Below are 19,798 nucleotides of genomic sequence, written 5' to 3' on the forward strand. Positions count from 1 at the left end.
ATACAGGAGTCATTAACTTTATTAAGCAATATAAAATATACACCAGGGAAAATAACTTCCTCTCTCAGTCTCAGATATTTTTTACATAATTGTGTGCTTCTTAATCGAAAAACACATGTTGTTTCCTTCCACTTGTAGAACCTAGTGAAAAAGAACAGTCAATACAGTACATCAAAAGTGAACAAATCTGCACAGTTTCAAAAAACAGAGTCTCTGCTGAATCCTCTCATTAGGAAATGAGTCAGATGGTAACAAAAAGTAGTTTTTTGTTTTTTTGTTTGTTCCTGGCCTCATATCAAACACTGATTGATGTCAGGGGTTGTGCTCGTTGTCGTGCTCCTTAAATAGTATGGACAGTGTGTGAACCTCCGGGCCCCAGTCGTCCAGCTCTGCTGGGTCCAGCTCAGACGGCACCCCAGGGAGGTCTAGCGAACTGATGGAGCCAGTGGGGGAGCCGTGGCCCTCGTAGGCGTACGTCTGGAGGGAGTCGTACGGCGGCCCTCTCGTGTCCCGGTCGGCCACCACCACCCTCTCCCTGAGGACCCTGTGGATGTCCTCCTCGTCCAGCATAAGCGACGTGCAGCTGGCCCCAGCGGCAGCAGCAGCGGCGGCCACCTCCCAGGCCTGGGCCAGAGCGTCCCGCCGGAGACGAAGCTCCTCGGCGGCGGCTGGGTTCCTGAGTGCCACGATGTCAAAGGCCTCCGTGTCCTCCTCGCCTCCACCCTCGTCGTCGTACGTCACCACGTTCTCCCGCACGTCCTCCTCTGAGATGATGAGGGGTTCCTTCTTGCTCTTCTTGCTCCGCAGGGTGACAAACAACACAACGATGGCTGCATAAAACACAAAAGAGCAGAAGTCTTTACTGTGTACCACCTGGAGCAAGTGAAACACAGTGAGAGACAGTTGGGAACTCAAGAAGACAGTATGTAGAGCAGTGATGGAAGCAAAGCAGTTCCAACCAGATCTCCTTGTGGACCTCTGCATGACTGCTTTCAAGCTCTGAAGTGTTTTACAAAGGAAGAAAAGATGAAAAAAGTTCCTAAACACACAAAAATACTTTGGTCTCTGAACTTGAGATTTACTCTGACTCCTTTTCTCTTTCTCCCTTCATCTCCCACCCCCTCTTGCTCTTACCCAGCAGAATGACAATGCAGAGGAGGATGGCGACGAGGGCTCCGGTGCTGAGTCCAGCAGAGGACAGGAAGGCCTGTGCCTGGCAGGCCCTGAGCCGGCCGCCTCTCTGGCAGGGGCACACGCGCAGCGTGAGGGTGCTGATGCTGCTGAGTGCCGGCTCGCCGCCGTCCCACACCTCCACGGCCAGCTCGTACAGCTCCTGCTCCGTCTGGCTGAAGCCGCGTCGCTGCGACACGATGCTCGCACTGTTATCTGGTGCAGGACGAAACACAAACGAGATGTTGTTATGGTTTGGTTGCTTTTGTTGTTGTCGAAGTCTGCAGATGCTGGGAACCTAAGGGAATGCGCTTGGTGTTACGGCAGATGGACAACTAAGCTGTCGGCTAGTTCATTATTGGGAGGCTACAAAATGCTCTGAAATAAAGAGAACTAGAATTTGGCAAAACTGTACATCATTATATATCAGAACTGTTCCCCTGACAGGTGGAGATGAAAGTGTTTCAACTGCATAAAATCAGGAAGCTTTTTCCCCGAGATTGTGTTCCATGTCTTTCACCACTCTGCTGCTCTTCGCTTTTTTTTTTTTTCTTTTGATAAAATAGAAGGAGCCGGTGGAGCCGTAAAAAACCGCCTGTGCGGCGCCAGAAACTTCACACCTTATTAAATCCACTCTGGCGCCTGGGCCTCAGCTCGTACCGGGGAGGCTTGTGTGTGTGTGTGTGTGTGTGTGTGTGTGTGTGTGTGTGTGTGTGTGTGTGTGTGTGGTGAGCATTTCAGCCTCGCCTCCCTAGAGCCGAGGATCAGTGTGTGCAATCACGGCCCACCTCTTGAAAATGCAGATTCATGTTCCCCTCGGAGTGCCGAGCCTCCCGATAGCCCGATGCCTGCGGCCGCCAGGGGAGACGCAGGCGGAGGGGGAGGAGCGCCAGTCTCCAGGCAAGAGCCTGCCTACTCGTGAATGTCAACACGGCCATGTGCAAACTGGAGCCCCTGGAGGCCGGTACCTTCCTCCACAGAACCCCTGTCTGATTTACACTGGATCCGTGCCGAGGAGGGGTCAACGCAATGCTCATTGCCAGGTTGGGAGTTGAAATTCATTACGACACCGTCACCCACAGCTAGCTACCTAGAAGCGCTGGCTGAATGCCAGGCAATTTGCAGAGCCGTGGAGGAGACTGCCAGCATGATAATACAAATAAAAGCACAAACCCTCATTCCACTGGTTGCAACAGTGGTGTTCTAATGTTATTTATTAGTAATTAGTAATAAAATTGAGTCATTTGTTGAAGCTGAACAGGCACCCACTGGTCTCTAGGCATAAAACACAGGAGACTCACTCAAACACTCTTAAACCCTCTTTCTGTAAACACGTCTACTTTTTCTGTTGCATAAAAACAGCGAATTTTTGAGTTGGTGTATTTTTAAATGCAAAGGGGAGTGCCTTCTGTAAGTGGTGCAATTAATTTCTACGAAGAGGGATCCTGTGTGAAGGAACATAGCCTTGGCACTCTTAATAGCTGTAGTGGTCCCAAAAACATGAGTGCAGCAGCTAAAGTGTGTAGTTAAAAAGGATTTCATGAAGGCGACAGATGAAGCATATGGGGGGTGGGGGGAGGGGACTAGAGCCCATAAGAGACACTTCTGTCACTCATGTCCCCTGTGTGACAGATGGGAGACGTGGATGTGCATTTAGAGGGCTCTACAGCAGCCTCGCACTCCCCTTGACGATGATCACATTGGTAATCTGTGTTGCCGCGTGAAACGTGTGTGTCAACTCGAGAGAGTCGCCCTACTCGCACCGAGTAATCAAAGAATGAACTAAGAAGGTCACTTGGAAAGAGCAAGGTTGGATGGCATATCCCACAACCTTAACGAATGCAAAACAAAATTTGTCATGCCACCTTGAGAATTGGATCCACTCCACAATTGAACATCTTCATTCTTGGCCCATGGTACACCTTTCCATCCTACACTGACATTGGACTGGCAGATACAATACGACTGACAAACAGACAAACCACACTGCCAATATAACCTCCTTTGTGTGGATAATTAGGGGTGTTAATTAAACCAATGTGTTACCTAATGTACTAATGAATGAATTAATTGAGGGTGTTAATTAATTTACACCCTATTTATATGAAATGAATAAGAACAAAAACAAACCAACCAGAATGTTCCTGTTCGTTCTAAACAAGCACACTGTTTTATTGTTTACAGGCTCAGTGGTGCTTCATTGATCAAAGATGCTGGCCTTGTACCAATCAGTGGCAGGAAAGACTTCTCCAAAGTGCTCTTAAGTGTTACAAGGGGAGACTCCCAGATGAGTAAACAGGACTGAACCAATCCCTCCATGGGGATGATGTTGCCTTAGGGCAGACAGCATGCTGGGCTTGAAGGCACACAGTTGGTGAGTCCTACACCCCTGATACAAAAACAACCAAAGGCACGTAGCCTCTAAACATCTCAAGCTTAGTACACTCATTGTCTTCTGCATTGTGACAAGTACACCGAATCATCTGCTGGCCAGCGTATCCATGCAGAAGCGCAACACTAGTTTTCTTGGGGGGAAGGCGAGAAAGAAATGTGTCTTGATTTTTAAACAGAGGAAGCCTTGAGCTAGTGAGGAAATATAATACTGGTTGCCTGGGAAACGACACCATTGATACAATTCTGGTATGACAAAAAAAAAAAAAAAAAAAAACGTAAAGAAGGAAAAAGGACTCCAGGGGTAAGAGGGTACACATGAGGATTATCCCTGTGACAACAACCAGTGCAAACTCTGCTTGTATTGACAAACAGGCTTTGATTACAGAGAAGCTCCAGCAAACCGGCTCTCTTGAGACAGTCGGGTAAATGGGAACACCCTCGCAAATCCATCATGTGACAATTTTCTGAAGGACTAATCACTTTTTAATGATCTATCGCAAACTGTTTGCGTTGCGTATGTGTACTCGAACCATCTGTGAGCTGCTTCAAAGCCCCACATAAATGAATACACTCGAGACTCAGCGTGTTTACAGCATGGCGCAGGTCGTACCTTCATTGTCCTTCAGGGTGAAATTGGGGTTCCCCGGGGGGTCACTGGGCAGGGTGAAGGAAAAGTGTCCATTCGCAAAGTTGTCTTTGTCTGTGGCCTTAATCGTTTGAATCACCTTCATGACAAAGAGAGAGAGAGAAAGAAAGAAGAAGAGATTAAGAATAAAGCAGAAACAAGGAGAAAAGAAAGAGAGTAAAGAGAGAGAGCAGGGAGGCAGGATGTTATGAGAGGGGAGGCAGGGGGACTCAGATAGAGTTTGAGGATTACTGGTGTAATTGGACTACCTGGGGCTTTTCCTTCCCCTAGTTTTTGAAGGACATTGAAAACAGACTCTATCCTCTTTCTCCCTCTCTTTCTCGCCCTCCAACTCTCTTGTTTTCTCTCCCTCCAACTCTCCTTCCCTCCCTCTCTCTCTCCCTCCCTCTCTACCTCTCTGCTGCTGTGTCCAGTTCTGCTGTGCCTCAGTAGGATGTTGTGGGCAGATCAGGGGTGGTGGGCGACATGCTAGGGCTCCTAGCCGATGATATTGTGTCAGCTTGTTAAACTAATTGGCTCCCACTAGCAGATGAGTAGACAGTGAGAACCTCCTTGTACTGTTGAGCTCCAATTATTCTGCCTGCTCACCTGTAGGCTTGGGGATGCCCAAGTGAAAAAATAGCCACCATTTTAATAAGCAAGAGACACAGTGGCTTTTACATCAGATATTATGCAACTATTAGTAGCAGAGAGATGAGGTTGCCGTGGTGAAATGTGAATTGCCGTAGAGAGTCACGATGGTCTGATTGCATCCTATGGTTATGGACTGATGAGACCCATACGTGAATTTCACCATTAGAACTGGCAGTGCCTTAAAGATGCTATATGTCACAAACGCCTACATGCTGTATGCTCTGTGTTGCTCACCTAAAGGTAGCATGCTAACCAGTAGCTTCAGACCTCTCTAGAATCAAATACAGTGCAAGGCAATGGAAGTGTGCTGTTGCTAATGTAATGTGTAGCAGGATGGGTCTCCGCCCCTTTTTCGCCTTAATTGTTGACTTAGCTGAAGACCATCTTGCTAATTACCAGGTGGCACCTGCCACCTTATATCTAGGCAGCTGACTGCATGTCTCCCATTTCTCCACTTGTTGCGGAGAACCTACTTTGTGGTAGTGGCGTGGGAGCAGCCACTGTTTGGGCTGGTGCTGTCCTGTTGGGTGTTTGAGGAACAATTCTGAGTACGTTTGTCTCGTGGTTCAGCAGTGAGTCATTTGCTCTGATTCGAGCTTCTGCTTAAGGCAGCCTCGTATCCAATTCAGAACTGTGGCTGTGCCCCTCCTCCACATGCAGGGGACAACGGTACTTCAGCAAACCCGGAACTGGTGGTTGACCATCTTCAAGCTTGCTGCTCCCACGCCACCTGATGCGGTCGCCCTGTCTTCTACTGCTGCTTATGTTTTATGTTCGTACCGTGTTTGTCCTAGTCTTGAATGTTTGTGAGTGAATGCAACACCCTCTCTGTGCATACATGCAGGTTGTGACCTTAAAGCTGACCAGGTGGTTGCGCCCATGCAGCCTGACCTCCAGGAGCTGTTGGGCCAAAGTGGGTGGCAAGCTGATTCCCCGGTGGTGGTTTCCCTTCACTGTCCTTTGTAATTGCTGTTTATCAAGTGTGTGCCGTGTTCACCTGTGTTGTGCTGTGCCTGGATCCTACCCCTTGTTAGCCTCTTGCTAGCCCTGATGAGCCCACTGCCCTGTTCCCGGCCTATTGGACCTTGTGCAATATCTGTGTGCAACCTGCTTGTATGTGGGTGTATCTTGTATATGATTAGTCTCTTGTGGTTGTATTCCTGTTTGTGTTGTCTCTGTGCAGTCCATAATGGACCTGTTATGTGTTAATAAATTGTCATTTTATTTTTATAGAACCATGTCTGTAGTCTCAGTGTTGCGAACCTGTGTGCCCAAAGGGGTCTAAACTGACCAACAAGGTTTCTAAATTAGTTCCTGGGAGGGCCTAACTCTCGCAGGTGGCGTAGTCGACTAGCTCCATGAGAACATCTACCTCCACCCTGCTACAAATGGTACATTCAAAACTACTTGAATCCTACAGAATCTTACACAGCCTCTGTTAAGGTAGTTCCTCCACTAACCCATATAAATATTCTCTGGAAAATTAAAATGTAGACTATATTTAGTCTGAAATTGAGAATAGTCCTGTCATCATTTTGAAGAAGTGCAACTGTTTAAAAATCAATTCATACTGCATCACCATCACAAGATCACAATAAAACACCAATTCATCATTCAGCCCTTTTACCTCCAGTTAATTTGTTACTGCTATTTGTGAGAAGCATCTTGACACTTAATCTAAACAGACCTCGTCTGTCACGTGCCCTCAGTGCACAGATTATGTGCCACTGCCTGGTTAGTAATCTTCATTCAAGGAGAAAAATATGAAGAGAAAATGCTTGTGTGATGTGAATCTGGGCAGCCGCTCTTTGCTGTGCACAGACCCAATTTGAATGAGTGATTAACATTTTCTGCAAGCCAGCGACAAGACATTGGTGCATGCTGAATAATGTATAGGTTCAAGAGGCTGCAACGTCTGCAGAGCCACAGATAAATCCATCCCTGATGGTGTCAGACATATAAAGGGTGTGTGTGTGTGTGCCTGCGTGCGGTGCGTGTGTGTGTGTGAGAGAGAGAGGGGGGGGGGATAGGTGGGAGGAGTGCAGTGGAGTTTTTTTTTAGAGTTGTCCTACTGTCTAAAGTAAAAACTAAATGGTGGTAATTACAAGAACTGGGGTTGTTTCAGAAGTGAGATAATGAGATGAGATAATCAGATAGCAGGGAAGAACACGCCAGAAGAGAGAACATGACTTACTTGGCCAACCCTGGAGGATTCACACACAATGATGTCGTTTTCAGTGTCAATATACGGCGCATTATCATTCACATCCAAGACTTGTACTGTGACCGGAACATAACTGACAAGGCTGGGATTATCTAGAAAGAAAAATGAACATACAGAAAATTAATCTTAATGACTAGGTTCATTCTCGCAAAATAATAGATATAGTAATACTTACAGCCATAAGACATACTGATATAATACTACTTAAATCAGTGCAAAATGAATATATAAATTTGAAGACATCATTATGCTGCCAGTTCTGAGCCATGAAGTTATTGTTTAATTATCGTGCTTGTTCAGGGTTGTAATAATAACTTTGTCTGGGTCTGGGGGAGTCGTTTTCTGAATGCACTGCAGTGAATTCTACATGTAATGTAATGCAAAGTAGCTCTCTATTCATCAGTCTAAATGGCTTGGCTGCACTGGGAATAACTCACTTTCATTTTTCATTTTTCCTTTTGGAGCTCAAATCCTCTCTGGACTCAGTTTGTTACTCTATTTCTCGAGGTCAGCTAAGTTACTCTTACATCATGTCAGGATTCAGTGTCTCTCACATCACATCAGCATTCAGTATATGACTTAACACGACTTGTCAGTACAGCATAACAAAATACAGACAGAGGACACAAACATCTTTCTCAGTTGTATACAGTATATGTATATATAAAGACAGATATACTATCTATTGCATATGACTTTCTCTGCAACCAGGCAATGGCAAACTCAACCAGCCCAATGTTCAGTGTACATTTTTAATTGCACATGAGGGTCTCACACTACACTTACCCCTGTCAACATTCAGCAATACAGTAGGTCAACGATAGCATCCTATAGTCTAAATGTTGGATGTGGCTTTGTGTTGGATCCAGACAGAAACATCTCTCTATATTCCATCCCTCTCTAGCCATTCTATATGCTTAACTTCAATCCTAGCCTGGGTGAACCCAGACAAAACTGTTAACAAAATTTGAATTTGCTGGGTTCCCCCAGGCTACTTCCACCCCTCTGTAATCATTCTATATGTTTAACTTCCATCCACCCAACATCATTCATCTTATCATGATGTTCAGAATTGACTTTATTGTTTTAAATCCATAAGATCTAATAAGGAACCGCTGAGTTGTCACAGCAGGGGAGAAAGACAAACAGCCAAAATGTGTCAATGTTTTTCCCCTCAACCAGCGCCCCCCATGGGCACCCCCCTCCAAACACGTTGGGAACCACTGATCTAACAAGACATGTGCCAAAACATGGCCCTACATAATTATATTCCACTTGACAAACAAATACTCAGATCATTATGTGCACTGTCTCCACCTGTATATGTGCCATGTCTCCACCTGTATACTGCATAAACTGTTCATGAACAGTTTATGTTAGACTCCAGAAGACTGTACGTAGACTAGCCTAATCATTTCCATGCCAGCTGACAGTATCGATAGGCAGCAGTTTCAGTCCATTATCTGAACACCATTGTGCCGAAAAGGTTAAAGGAAAGGGTAATTGCTTAGATAAGCATGAAGGGATACAAAGTGAGAGAAATTGATTGACCTTGGAGTCTGGGACATCTCCAGCATCACACAGTGACAATGACTGTCTTAGCATTAGTCAGAAGTGTCAGAAGTTATGGAATAATCTGCCTGTATATCATCTACATATATGTTTCAGACAAAGACAATACAAAGCAGATGATAGTTTTTGCGAAGTCAAAGAAAAATGAATGGAAATGTTAGACACAGTGTGGCTTACCAATCTCTGATGCCATCACTGTGATGTTGTGCCAGGCGGCCTCTTCCCTGTCAAGCATTTGCTTAGTGGTTATACGCCCAGTGTTGGCATCAATGCTGAAACTCGTATCTGCATGATTGGTTTGGTCAATAGAATACCTGAACAAATAAGACAAAAAGTGTCCAAAATACAGTTTACTTTCATTGTGTGAATCACAATGGGCCCTGAAGGGTCCTTTGAAAATAATGGACAACATATTCCATCTTTTGTCAAAACAAATACATTTCCACAAAAGAATAACTGTCAGAAAAATATGTATTCTTCACTGTAGAGATCTTGTCACATACAGTAGGAATACAGAATTTGAATAGGGCTTTGTCGTTAACACCAATATCGACCTGATAGTGGGTGGAGGGAGCTGAAGTTGCTGAAAATATTCTGGTTGGTCGAGCCTAAATAAAATGTGATGTAACACTAATGTAGCCTACCTCTCAGACAAAAAACAATCTGCCTGATGAGTGTGACGACTCCTGGGCCTACTCAAACAGCTGTAGCCCCAATTAGGTCCTCATCACCCACTTATTGATTGAATGATTTCCTTGTTTTTTCCTTGTCACCCTAACGAGCAGCACCTGAACTCCGGGACTCCCTATTGGTTGTAGTCATCACATGTTTTGGTACTTAAATTCCTTTGTTTCAATTCTTCTTTGAGCAGCATTTGTAATGCTACACAGTGCGAAGCCCTGTCCTGCGTTTTGTTTTCTAAACAGTTTGGACTGTAGTTTTGTTGTAATTTTTGTTACTCTTGGCTTTAATACTGCTGCAAGTTGGCTGGTTGACTGTATAAGTATAAGTATATATACTCTTTTGATCCCGTGAGGGAAATTTGGTCTCTGCATTTATCCCAATCCGTGAATTAGTGAAACACACTCAGCACACAGTGAACACACAGTGAGGTGAAGCACACACTAATCCCGGCGCAGTGAGCTGCCTGCAACAACAGCGGCGCTCTGGGAGCAGTGAGGGGTTGCTCAAGGGCCTTGAGGTGCCTTGCTAGAGGGCACTTCAGCCATGCCTACTGGTCAGGGTTCGAACCGGCAACCCTCCAGTTACAAGTCCGAAGCGCTAACCAGTAGGCCACGGCTGCCCAAACTGGTGTGACTTCACAATAAAAGAAACCTGCATCTACCTCCTGCATCATGGATGACTTGTTACAGAATGCTGCTCCACGAGTGGAGGTATCAGGTGAGCCAGGCCTCCAAACAGCTGTAGCAGAACAAGGCCGTCTCCTCGGTGAGCACCACACCAAATTAACTGAACTGAGTGTTTCAATGAACAGTGCTTTGAGGCTACTTCATGAGATGTCTACAAGGCTTCCTGGGGACCCTGCTCAATCTACAGCTTCAACCCAGTCACGGACTTCAGTTCCTCGAACTTCTTCCTCCTCTGAACGGCACAAACCTGCGCTCCCCGACAAGTATGATGGTAACCCCTCCAAATGCAAGGGCTTTTTGTTTCAATGCTCTCTTTACTTACTGCTTACTACTCACCCTACTGACTGGACGTGCACTTGAGTAGGCTACTGCTGTTTGGGAGCAGGGCGATGCAGAATTTCGTTCCTACGATGACTTTGTGGCACTGCTTCAATCAGTTTTTGATCACCCAACCGAAGGCAAAGAGGCTGGTGAGCGTCTGTTGCAGCTGCGACAGGGTGCACGAACAGCAGCAGACTATGCACTCACATTCCGAACAATTGCAGCCTCAAGTGGCTGGAATGAATTGGCTCTGTGTACACTTTTCCAAAGAGGTCAGCGAGCAGATATTCTGACAGAGCTGGCCTGCAGAGATAATCACATGTCTCTGGAGGCTCTCATTGGGTTAGCAATTCGGCTTGATAACCTACTATGAGAGCGCCGCCGGGATACACGACTCCTCCCCACCACAACATCAATGCCCGAGCCCATGGAGGTGAATTACGCCCATTTACCCTCTGCAGAGCGGCGAAGACTCATTCAATTGGGCCTGTGTCGGTACTGTGGTGCGGCTGACCATCAACTACAGGACTGCAAGCTGAAACCATCTCAAGGTTTAATCCCAGTGGTGATGCAGACAGAACAACTTCTGTTCCTGGGGTAAGTAAACCTTCAAATCCCTTGTCAGTCAAGCCATTTCTGATTCCTGCAATCATACACTGTTCTCCAGCTTCTCACTCCACTTAAGTACTCATTGATTCTGGAGCTGCTGGGAACTTCATATATGAGGCTTTAGCAAAAGAATTACAGATTCCAGTCAGACTTCTTAAATCTCCAGTACCAGTGAAGGCCCTGGATGGGAAACCCATAGGAACAGGACAAGTCACACATTTTTCTGACCCCCTCTCCATAACTGTTGACCAGATCTATCAGGAGAGTCTTAGCTTCTTAGTCATTCAAGCCCCAGTCCATAGAATAATTCTTGGCCTTCCATGGCTCCAACTTCACAACCCTTCCATCTCCTGATCAGACCTGAGTATCACTTGGTCAACTTTCTGCCAGAGGAATTGTGTCAGCCTGCCATGCTGTTCGACCCTAGTGGAGAGTCCCCCAGTTTCACATCAACCCATGATACCTGAACCCTACCTCGACCTGAAGGAGGTTTTTTCCAAGGCTAGGGCTACCCACCTGCCTCCTCATCGCTCATGGGATTGTGCCGTAGACCTCCTACCTGGTGCCTCTCCTCCACGTGGCAAGATCTACCCACTGTCTGTGGCAGAGACACGGGCCATGGACGAGGATATCAAAGAGGCACTGAGTCACGGATTCATTCGGCCTTCCACCTCTCCTGCCTCATCAGGATTCTTCTTTATGCAAAAGAGACGGAGGCTTGCGGCCATGCATCGACTACCGGGGTCTTAATGCTGTGATGGTCAAATACAGATATCTCTCCCTCTGGTGCCATCTGCCATTGAACAACTCCGTGGTTCAACTGTCTTCACCAAGCTCGACCTCCGCAGCGCCTACAACCTCATCCGCATTCGCGAAGGAGACGAGTGGAAGACTGCTTTCAGTACCACCAATGGCCACTATGAGTATCTGGTAATGCCCTATGGATTGTCTAACTCGCATTCTGTCTTTCAGGCATTCATTAATGAAATTTTTCGTGACATTCTGGGAGGACAGGTGGTGGTGTACATTGATGACATACTCCTTCATTCTGCCACGTTGGACAAACACATCCCTCTTGTCCGGAAGGTGCTCCAGCGACTCCTTGACAATCACCTCTTTGTGAAACTGGAGAAGTGCTTGTTTCATCAATCCAGTATCTCTTTCCTGGGATATGAAATCAGTGCTGAGGGTGTAAGAATGAATGAGCAGAAGGTAGAGGCTGTCAAGACCTGGTCGGAACCAAAGACCATCAAAGAGCTGCAGAGGTTTCTAGGCTTCGCCAACTTTTATCGCCGCTTCATCTGGGGTTTTAGCACTGTGGCAGCTCCTCACACTACACTCCTGAAAGGGGGCCAACGCAAATTGGCCTGGGGAGAAGCTACTGCTTCTGCTTTCCACAACCTAAAGGAGCCCTTCACTTCAGCCCCCCTGCTCAAACATCCGGATCCCTCCTAGCGCTTCACTTCAGCCCCCCTGCTCAAACATCCGAATCCCTCTAGACCGTTTGTGGTTGAAGTCGATGCTTCCGAAACCGGCGTAGGAGCCATCCTATCACAGAGACAAGGTACTGTACTTCCCCCCAAGCTATTTCCTTGTGCTTATTTCTCCAGGAAACTCACCCCAGCTCAGAGAAACTATGATGTGGGTGACCCTGAACTTCTGGCAATCAAGCTGGCCCTGGAGGAGTGGAGGCACTGGTTGGAGGGGGCCAACGAACCATTCACTGTGCTGACGGACCATCGCAATCCGGAGTATATCCAGACAGGCAAGGTGGGCTATGTTTATCTGTCGCTTTAACTTCTGTCTCTCCTATCGCCCAGGTTCCAAGAACCTGAAAGAAGATGCCTTGTCTAGACTCCACGAGGGTGCTGAACTTCCCTTGCAGCCAAGAACTATCATCAACAAGTCGCATATTGTGGCTCCTATCAGCTGGGATGTGGATGAGGAGATACAGCGAGCTCAGCAGGAGGATCCAATCCCTGCAAATTGCCTCCCAGGTCGTATGTATGTACCAGCAGGAGAACGAGATCGACTGTTGACCTGGGCATATGCCTCACTAGCTGCTGGATATCCGGTAATCACACGGACCAGACCACTTCTGGCAGAGAGGTATTACTGGCCAAACATGAACCAGGATGTTACCTGTTACGGCCCAGGCTCGTGTGGGCAGCAAACATGAAATGGAGGCCAACACCAATTTCAATTTCATCGACACCCCGCAGTCGATGCATAGGCCTCTACACAGACAGCAGGGGGAGCAGAGAGAATTCCTCTAGGAAGACTCAAGAAAATAAAAAAAAGACCCTTGGTGAACCCGTCCCACCTTCAGCCCTCCAGCATCCTGGGCCTTAGGAAAAACTGAAAGTCGAAGGGAGACAGACCACCAAACAAACATGCAATTCAAAACAATAAACAAAAACTCTACAGTATGATTAGACTAACTCAATTATATGTTCAAATAATTTCATCAATCAGGAAAGGATATGGCTCAAGGATTTGGTAGCAGGCTCAAGCTCCAGCTTGTGACCTGCTGTTTAGATGTCCACCTTCTGCTCAGGAGGAATGTGATCAGTGTGGTCAGTGAAAGGGAAAGAGTAGAAATATAGACAGACCTCAATAGGTCGTATCACCAACCCAAAGTAGGATAGTAAACACCACACACCCCCGAAAATCAATAACCAAACAAAAACTTGAGTCAAGCCACTAAGTAACACACACAGATACAGGAGCAGAGAAGCAAAGGGCACAGACAATGTAGGGATAGATGGTAGTTGGGCTGCTGATCTCACCAGAGAACGTCTGTTTGTTTGCACAGCTCACCACCTACGCTACCTTCAACAATTTTATTTCTGCTGTCAGCGCATGATTCTGACATAAATTCATCACTGAAGACCTTGAATTCTGACAAAGAGCCATGTTCTTCAACACCACTCAAAGACTCTACAAGGTTCTCACCACCAGTCATACCCACAGTGAGGCTAGAAGGGTCAGGTTCTACTGAACAAGTAACCACTTTGGTCCACACAGACCATCTCAGAACATTGAAGTACCTGAGGAACCAACTTCTCAACTTGCACACCAACATGTTTAAGACTCATTTTACCAGAGTGGTTTGTATCAGGTGGGACCAGAGGACCTGTAGACAATGGGTTAGCACTCAAAATCTTAGTTGGTGTTGCAATTTGATGCTCTCCCCACACATTCCCTCCAGCAAGATCATTTCCCAACACAAACTCAACACCAGGCACAGGCAGAGTGGAACACACTGCAACCTCTACTGTTCCTGACACCAGACTAGAAGATAGTTTAACAGAATGCAAGGGTACCTTAGCAACTCTCATATCAAAACCCTGAATTAGAACATTAGTCCCTGTAGCTGGGACAGAGGAACAACTCCCTCTACCAGAAAAGACTGGGCCGACCCAGTGTCCCTAAGTATGCGCACAGGCACACATGTTCGATCCTGACCAGGCAGAGACACAGTTCCCCAGGTGATGAAGGAGGAATAGTTAGCACAACCTTGAATGTCAGGAACAAAGGAACTCTGAGAGCGTCCACACTTTGGCCTAGATGAAACAGCCAAAGCTGTGGGTTTAACATTCTTAAGAGCAGGGCAATGAGAAGCCTTGTGCCCCACCTTCTGGCAATAGAAACAGACAATGGGATTGTTAGAAACAGGGGAGCTACCATGGTTCCGAGAGTAAGACCCAGGGTCAGATGCTCCCCCACCAGACCTTGGTTTACTACCTGAAGGAGACCAATGCTTACGCTGAGTAGCACCATCTGAATCATCCCACACATTCTTGTGCGTCCCCACACACTAATCGGCCAAGACCGCAGCCTCTGCTAGCGTCTGGACCTTTCGTTCGTTCAAGTAGGTAGTCACTGCTTCTGGTAAACAACTCTTAAACTCCTCAACCAAGATTAACTGCCTCAGCAGCTCCGGGGAGTCAACATGTTGTGAGCTACACCACCTATCAAACAAGTGTCCTTTCTCTCGAGCAAATTCGACAAAGGTGTGTTGGTCGCTCTTCTTAAAAATACGAAAACTCTGGCGGTATGCCTCAAGAACAAGTTCATACGCACGGAGAATGGCACACTTTACAGTGTCATAACAAGAGGCTTGCTCTAAAGAAAGCGATGAGTATATGTCCTGAGACCTCCCTACCAGAACGCTCTGTAAAAGCGGAGTCCAGTATTCTTTTGGCCACCGAAAGGAAACAGCCACTCTTTCAAAATGAGGGAAATATTTCTCGACCTCACATTCTGAAAATGGTGGAACCATTCTGATGTTTCTATACACATCAAACACAGGAGCTGTAGGAAGTACAGGATTATCAGGCAAAGGCCGTGGAGCTGGAATGCCATTACTATAATCAGGCGATAGCGAAGGAACAGGAGTACCTTTCGTTGCCAGTTCAAGCTCTAGTTTCCTTAATTCAAATTGCCTCTCACGCTCTTTGAATTGAAGCTCTCTCTGATGTTGCTCATACTCTTGTTCACGCTCACGTTCGCGGTCAGCACGTTCCTCTTGTTCCTGTACTGCCTGCTCACGTTCTCGTTGAAACTCTAATTTCTTAAGTTCCAGCTCTCTCTCCATTTGCTTCTCTTTAACTGTTAGAGCTTCATGATCAGCACGAATTTTGGCTGCATCGAGCTGCATTTGTTTTTCCTTCACTGCCAATTCCTTGTTTAGTCTAATTTCACTGCCCTGACTCCCTGCAGATGCAAGTGATGCTGGACTAACAGGCTCAGTCAGTTTTAAGACAAGAACACTTCCTTTTCGACCAATGCAGACTTAAGGTGACTAAAAAGTGAAGCTTTTGCTTTCTTAACCTCACTACTGAGCTCTATCCCATAATGTTGAGCAATCAGTATTAACTGTTCCTTCGTACACTGCTCTAGTGTCCCCTCAGAAGGATCTACAACAAACTCATCCACTATTGTAGACATCTCTGACTAACAAACACACACAATACAGTGGAAATTAAGCAAAATTCCTAAACAAAGTAAACAATTCCTCTCTTCGCCACAAGAGGTAGAAACTCAGTAGCATAGGTATGGGTAACTCTTGGCAAGCTAAAAGCACTTGTTGATTAAATGTTGATTACAATGAAAACGGTGCAACACAGAAATAAAGATTTCCATTAAGGATTACCAGTATGAAATATCTGATCCAACTTTTAACCACTCAGTTATGTAAAAGGTCTAATGCCACATATTTTAAACTACCTGCTCTGGCGCCATATGTTCACAAGCAATCTAAACCAAAGCGTTTGGCTAACACATATTTACAGATTTTGCCCTCTCTGACTGGCCATGCTACTTGCAACCTAACCAAACACAATAGCTACTAACCCCAATTAGCCTACTGCAGGATCAGTGTTGGGGAAGTTACTTTTAAAAAGTAGTGTTTGCTCGTTACTCGTTACTTATCAAAAAAGTAATCCGTTATTTTACTTAGTTACCCTCTATGGAAAGTAACTTATTACGTTACTCGTTACTTTTACGTTACTTTTGTTGCTCGACTTTGGGCAGAACCCAATATCTGTTCCTAAATGTGTAGGCCTACATAAAGTTCTACTATGGAGGACATAACAGGTATTTATTTTGTGCTCTTTATTATAAAAAATGCCACAAACACAGCACATGACAAGAAAACATTGGGGTTATAGGCTTCAACACCACCACTAAAGCCCTATGAAACAATATCAAATAACATAGCCTCGCTACATCTTGGGCATATAGGTGAACACAAAATACTGTATATGAGGGCTTATTTTATAGCCTTATACTCTTTCATTAAACAGGCGCTCCTCCGAAATTTGGTGCAAAGCTTGTGCAAATCGTATCAATAGGCTGGCAGTTGAGTTAACGGCAGTAGACAAAATCAGGGGACAGTGTAGGCTAGGCTTAGCATGACGAGCCAGACCCACATTTGCTGCCGCTAGGGTGCGTCTAGATTTCTAGGCTAGGCTAGGCTACAACTAACACTCACATTCCTCCCCTTAGTTTCAATGAGTTCGAAGTACTAGGCCAAAGATTTTCGTTGATTACGAAGATACTTCATGAGAGGCCATTTCCTGTCCCTGGAAATGTATGCAAATAGGGTAGCAGTACACGCCCCCGCACATTTATGCAGTGATCGGGCTCTCTTTTTAACATTGAGGTCTATGGCAGAATCCAAGAATTTCCCAGAATCTGTCAAAGCCTTATTTTTCTGAGCAATGGATGCACATTTCGGACACGGTATCATGATCTCCAAACCCTCTTCCCTATTTCAGTAGAATGTCGTGATAGTATGACCCTCCAGTCGGGAGAAAATCAACATTAATGAAGGTGTACACCAAGTTTATTTTGTACTCCGGCTTGTCTGGCGTGGAACCGAGGCGTTCAAACGTAAGTCATACGTCAGTGACACGCCCCTGTGCAGGCGGGAACTGAACCAGAGCCCGTCTCTGACTGAACTCCACTTTGCCCTCATAGACATGAACTAGGACGACCCATCTTGCTACCATTCATTATCTTTGACTAGGCTACCTCCATCCCTCAGAAGTTAGCGTTGGCTGCATCTCACTTGCTATGATTGCTCTTCATTGCCACCAGCCTCTGTCACATACCGTGTGGAGCTATAATTGCATTTCATGCTACCAGCCTCTGTCACGTAGGCTGCCGTGTGAAGCTCGTGCCTATTGCGCAAGCGCGCAACTGAGAAAGCAGCGTCGCTGTCAAATCTGTCCCTGGGAAAAGTAACGTTGCGCCGATATGAAAAAGGAACTACGTTACGTTACCAAATTTTCAGTAGTAACGCGTTACACTACTTTTTACTCAAAAAAGTAGTGACGTTACTGTAACTCGTTACTTTGTAACTCGTTACACACAACACTGTGCAGGATACAATGCAAATCAACAAGCGACGTCTCGCCTGCTAATTCAATTATTATCTTGAAAAACACATCGTATCGTATCGTAACCCCAGAGCTCATGGGTCTGAGCAGCTCCTAAACCCACCTAGCCCCCCTACGGATCACCGAACTGGGGATATTTAAACGCAAACTTGTGGAAGGACAGAAACAAATGCACGGTTTAATGCCACAAACCGAAGCGTACCTTCAGCAGTTCACCGTAAAACACAAGAAAGGCAAAATAACAAACAAGCAAAATAAGAAACAGTGCCTCAGAAGAGACGGGCTAGCTCGAATCAGCTAAAGCACCTTCTAAAGGAGCTTGCTCAAAATAGGCTACACAAAGACACACAAAGCAGTTTGCTCACCTTACTCCTGCCGATTAACTTCAGACAACCAGTTCCAGACTGAGAACCCAATCATGTTACGGCCCAGGCTCGTGGGGGCAGCAAACATGAAATGGAGGCCAACACCAAATGCAATTTCAATACTTCATTTATTTACTAACAGATAAACTGTGTCTAGGGGATATGATAGGTCTACTGGTTGCAGTTGCAAAGATGGAAATGCCGGCAATGACGGAGTAGAGTTTGAAAGAATGGATGTGTGAGCACATGGGAAAGAGAAAAGCGTGTGTGCAAATTAATGGATGTTGAGTGTCTGGATGTGGTGAATGAAAGTCTCGATGTGTGTGTGAGTGCAAGAGTCAGAATGTCGGAAAAAGTCCCAGCCACAGTGAGGCTGATCTTCAGGCTTATATCGACCACGCCCACTCCAGGTGCAATCAGTCAACTCGCCACCCCACAATCGATGCATAGGCCTCTACACAGACAGCAGGGGGAGCAGAGGGTCGTAACAACCAGGTATGTCCGATGTTCAGTGTGTGCAACTTCCAAAACTCCACATCAAGCTCCAGCAGGAAAAATCCATCCCCTTCCAATCCCTGAACAGCCTTGGTCACATTTGTCTATTTTATCACTGATTTGCCCCCATCCTATGGCTACACCACAATTCTTGTGGTGGTTGACAGGTTTTCTAAATCATGCAGCTGTATTCCTCTGCCGACTTCTCCCTCTGCACTCCAGGTTGCAGAGACATTGTTCGAACAGGTCTTCCGGCACTATGGCTTGCCTATAGATATTGTCTCTGATCGAGGACCTCAATTCACATCAGAGAGCTTTTATACAGAGATTATATGTTGCTGTCAGCCTAACCTCAGGGTACCATCCTCAAGCCAATAGTCAAGTACAGCGCATGAACCAAGAGATTGGGAGGTTTCTCCGAAGCTACTGCCAAGGCAAAACAGGGCGAGTGGGCACTTTATCTACCTTGGGCGGAATATGCCCAAAATTCTCACACATTCCTCTACTGGCCTCACCCCCTTCCAGTGTGTCCTGGGTTTCCAGCCTCCTCTACTCCCATGGAATCCAGAGAGAACCGAAGCTCCCGCAGTTGATGAGTGGTTCCGGAGGTCTAGCCGAGTGTGGGATATGGCACATGTCCGACTCCAGAGGGCAGTTTGCAGCAGGGTTGTGCACAATTCGAATTGCAATTCTGCTTCCTGTTTTGCTACCTCAATTGAAATGCAAGTGAAATTCAAGAATTGAATTGGAATTTAAAAGCCAGTTTCAATTCAATTCTGGAATTTTGCACAAGCCTGGTTTGCAGACAGAAGGGTCAGGCTGATCGTCACCGTGGTGAGACCATAGAGTTCCAACCTGGTGACAGAGTCTGGCTCTCTACAAAGAACTTAAAGCTGCGCCTTTCTTGTCAGAAGCTGACCCCTCGGTTCATTGGCCCATTCAAAGTCACCCGGAGGATCAATGAGGTAACTTACCAACTCTTGTTGCCGCGTCAGTATCGCATTTCACCCTCTTTCCATGTGTCCTTACTCAGGCCCCTGGTTCCTGGCCCTCTGGAACGGGCAGCTCCCTGTGAAACTCCACCGCCTCCA

General features: G+C 46.2%; 1 protein-coding gene across 1 annotated transcript in view; it reads right to left on the minus strand.

The window, feature by feature from the left end:
* Positions 1-312: 312 nt before the first annotated feature.
* The window catches only part of LOC143133521 (cadherin-18-like), a 39,175-nt gene continuing 19,689 nt past the window's right edge, over positions 313-19,798 (minus strand). Inside the window, exons 7-11 of the mRNA XM_076293284.1 lie at positions 8,817-8,953; positions 7,038-7,159; positions 4,175-4,289; positions 1,135-1,386; positions 313-830 (exon numbers count right to left, since the gene is read on the minus strand). Coding sequence (XP_076149399.1) covers positions 313-830; positions 1,135-1,386; positions 4,175-4,289; positions 7,038-7,159; positions 8,817-8,953 — 1,144 coding nt within the window. The remainder of the gene's footprint in view (positions 831-1,134; positions 1,387-4,174; positions 4,290-7,037; positions 7,160-8,816; positions 8,954-19,798) is intronic.

Source organism: Alosa pseudoharengus, unplaced genomic scaffold (genome assembly GCF_046254945.1).
Source record: "Alosa pseudoharengus isolate Yale_2024_CS ecotype anadromous, Long Island Sound unplaced genomic scaffold, YU_APseudo_1.1 YU_APseudo_1.1_scf_2, whole genome shotgun sequence".
Lineage (NCBI taxonomy): Eukaryota > Metazoa > Chordata > Actinopteri > Clupeiformes > Clupeidae > Alosa > Alosa pseudoharengus.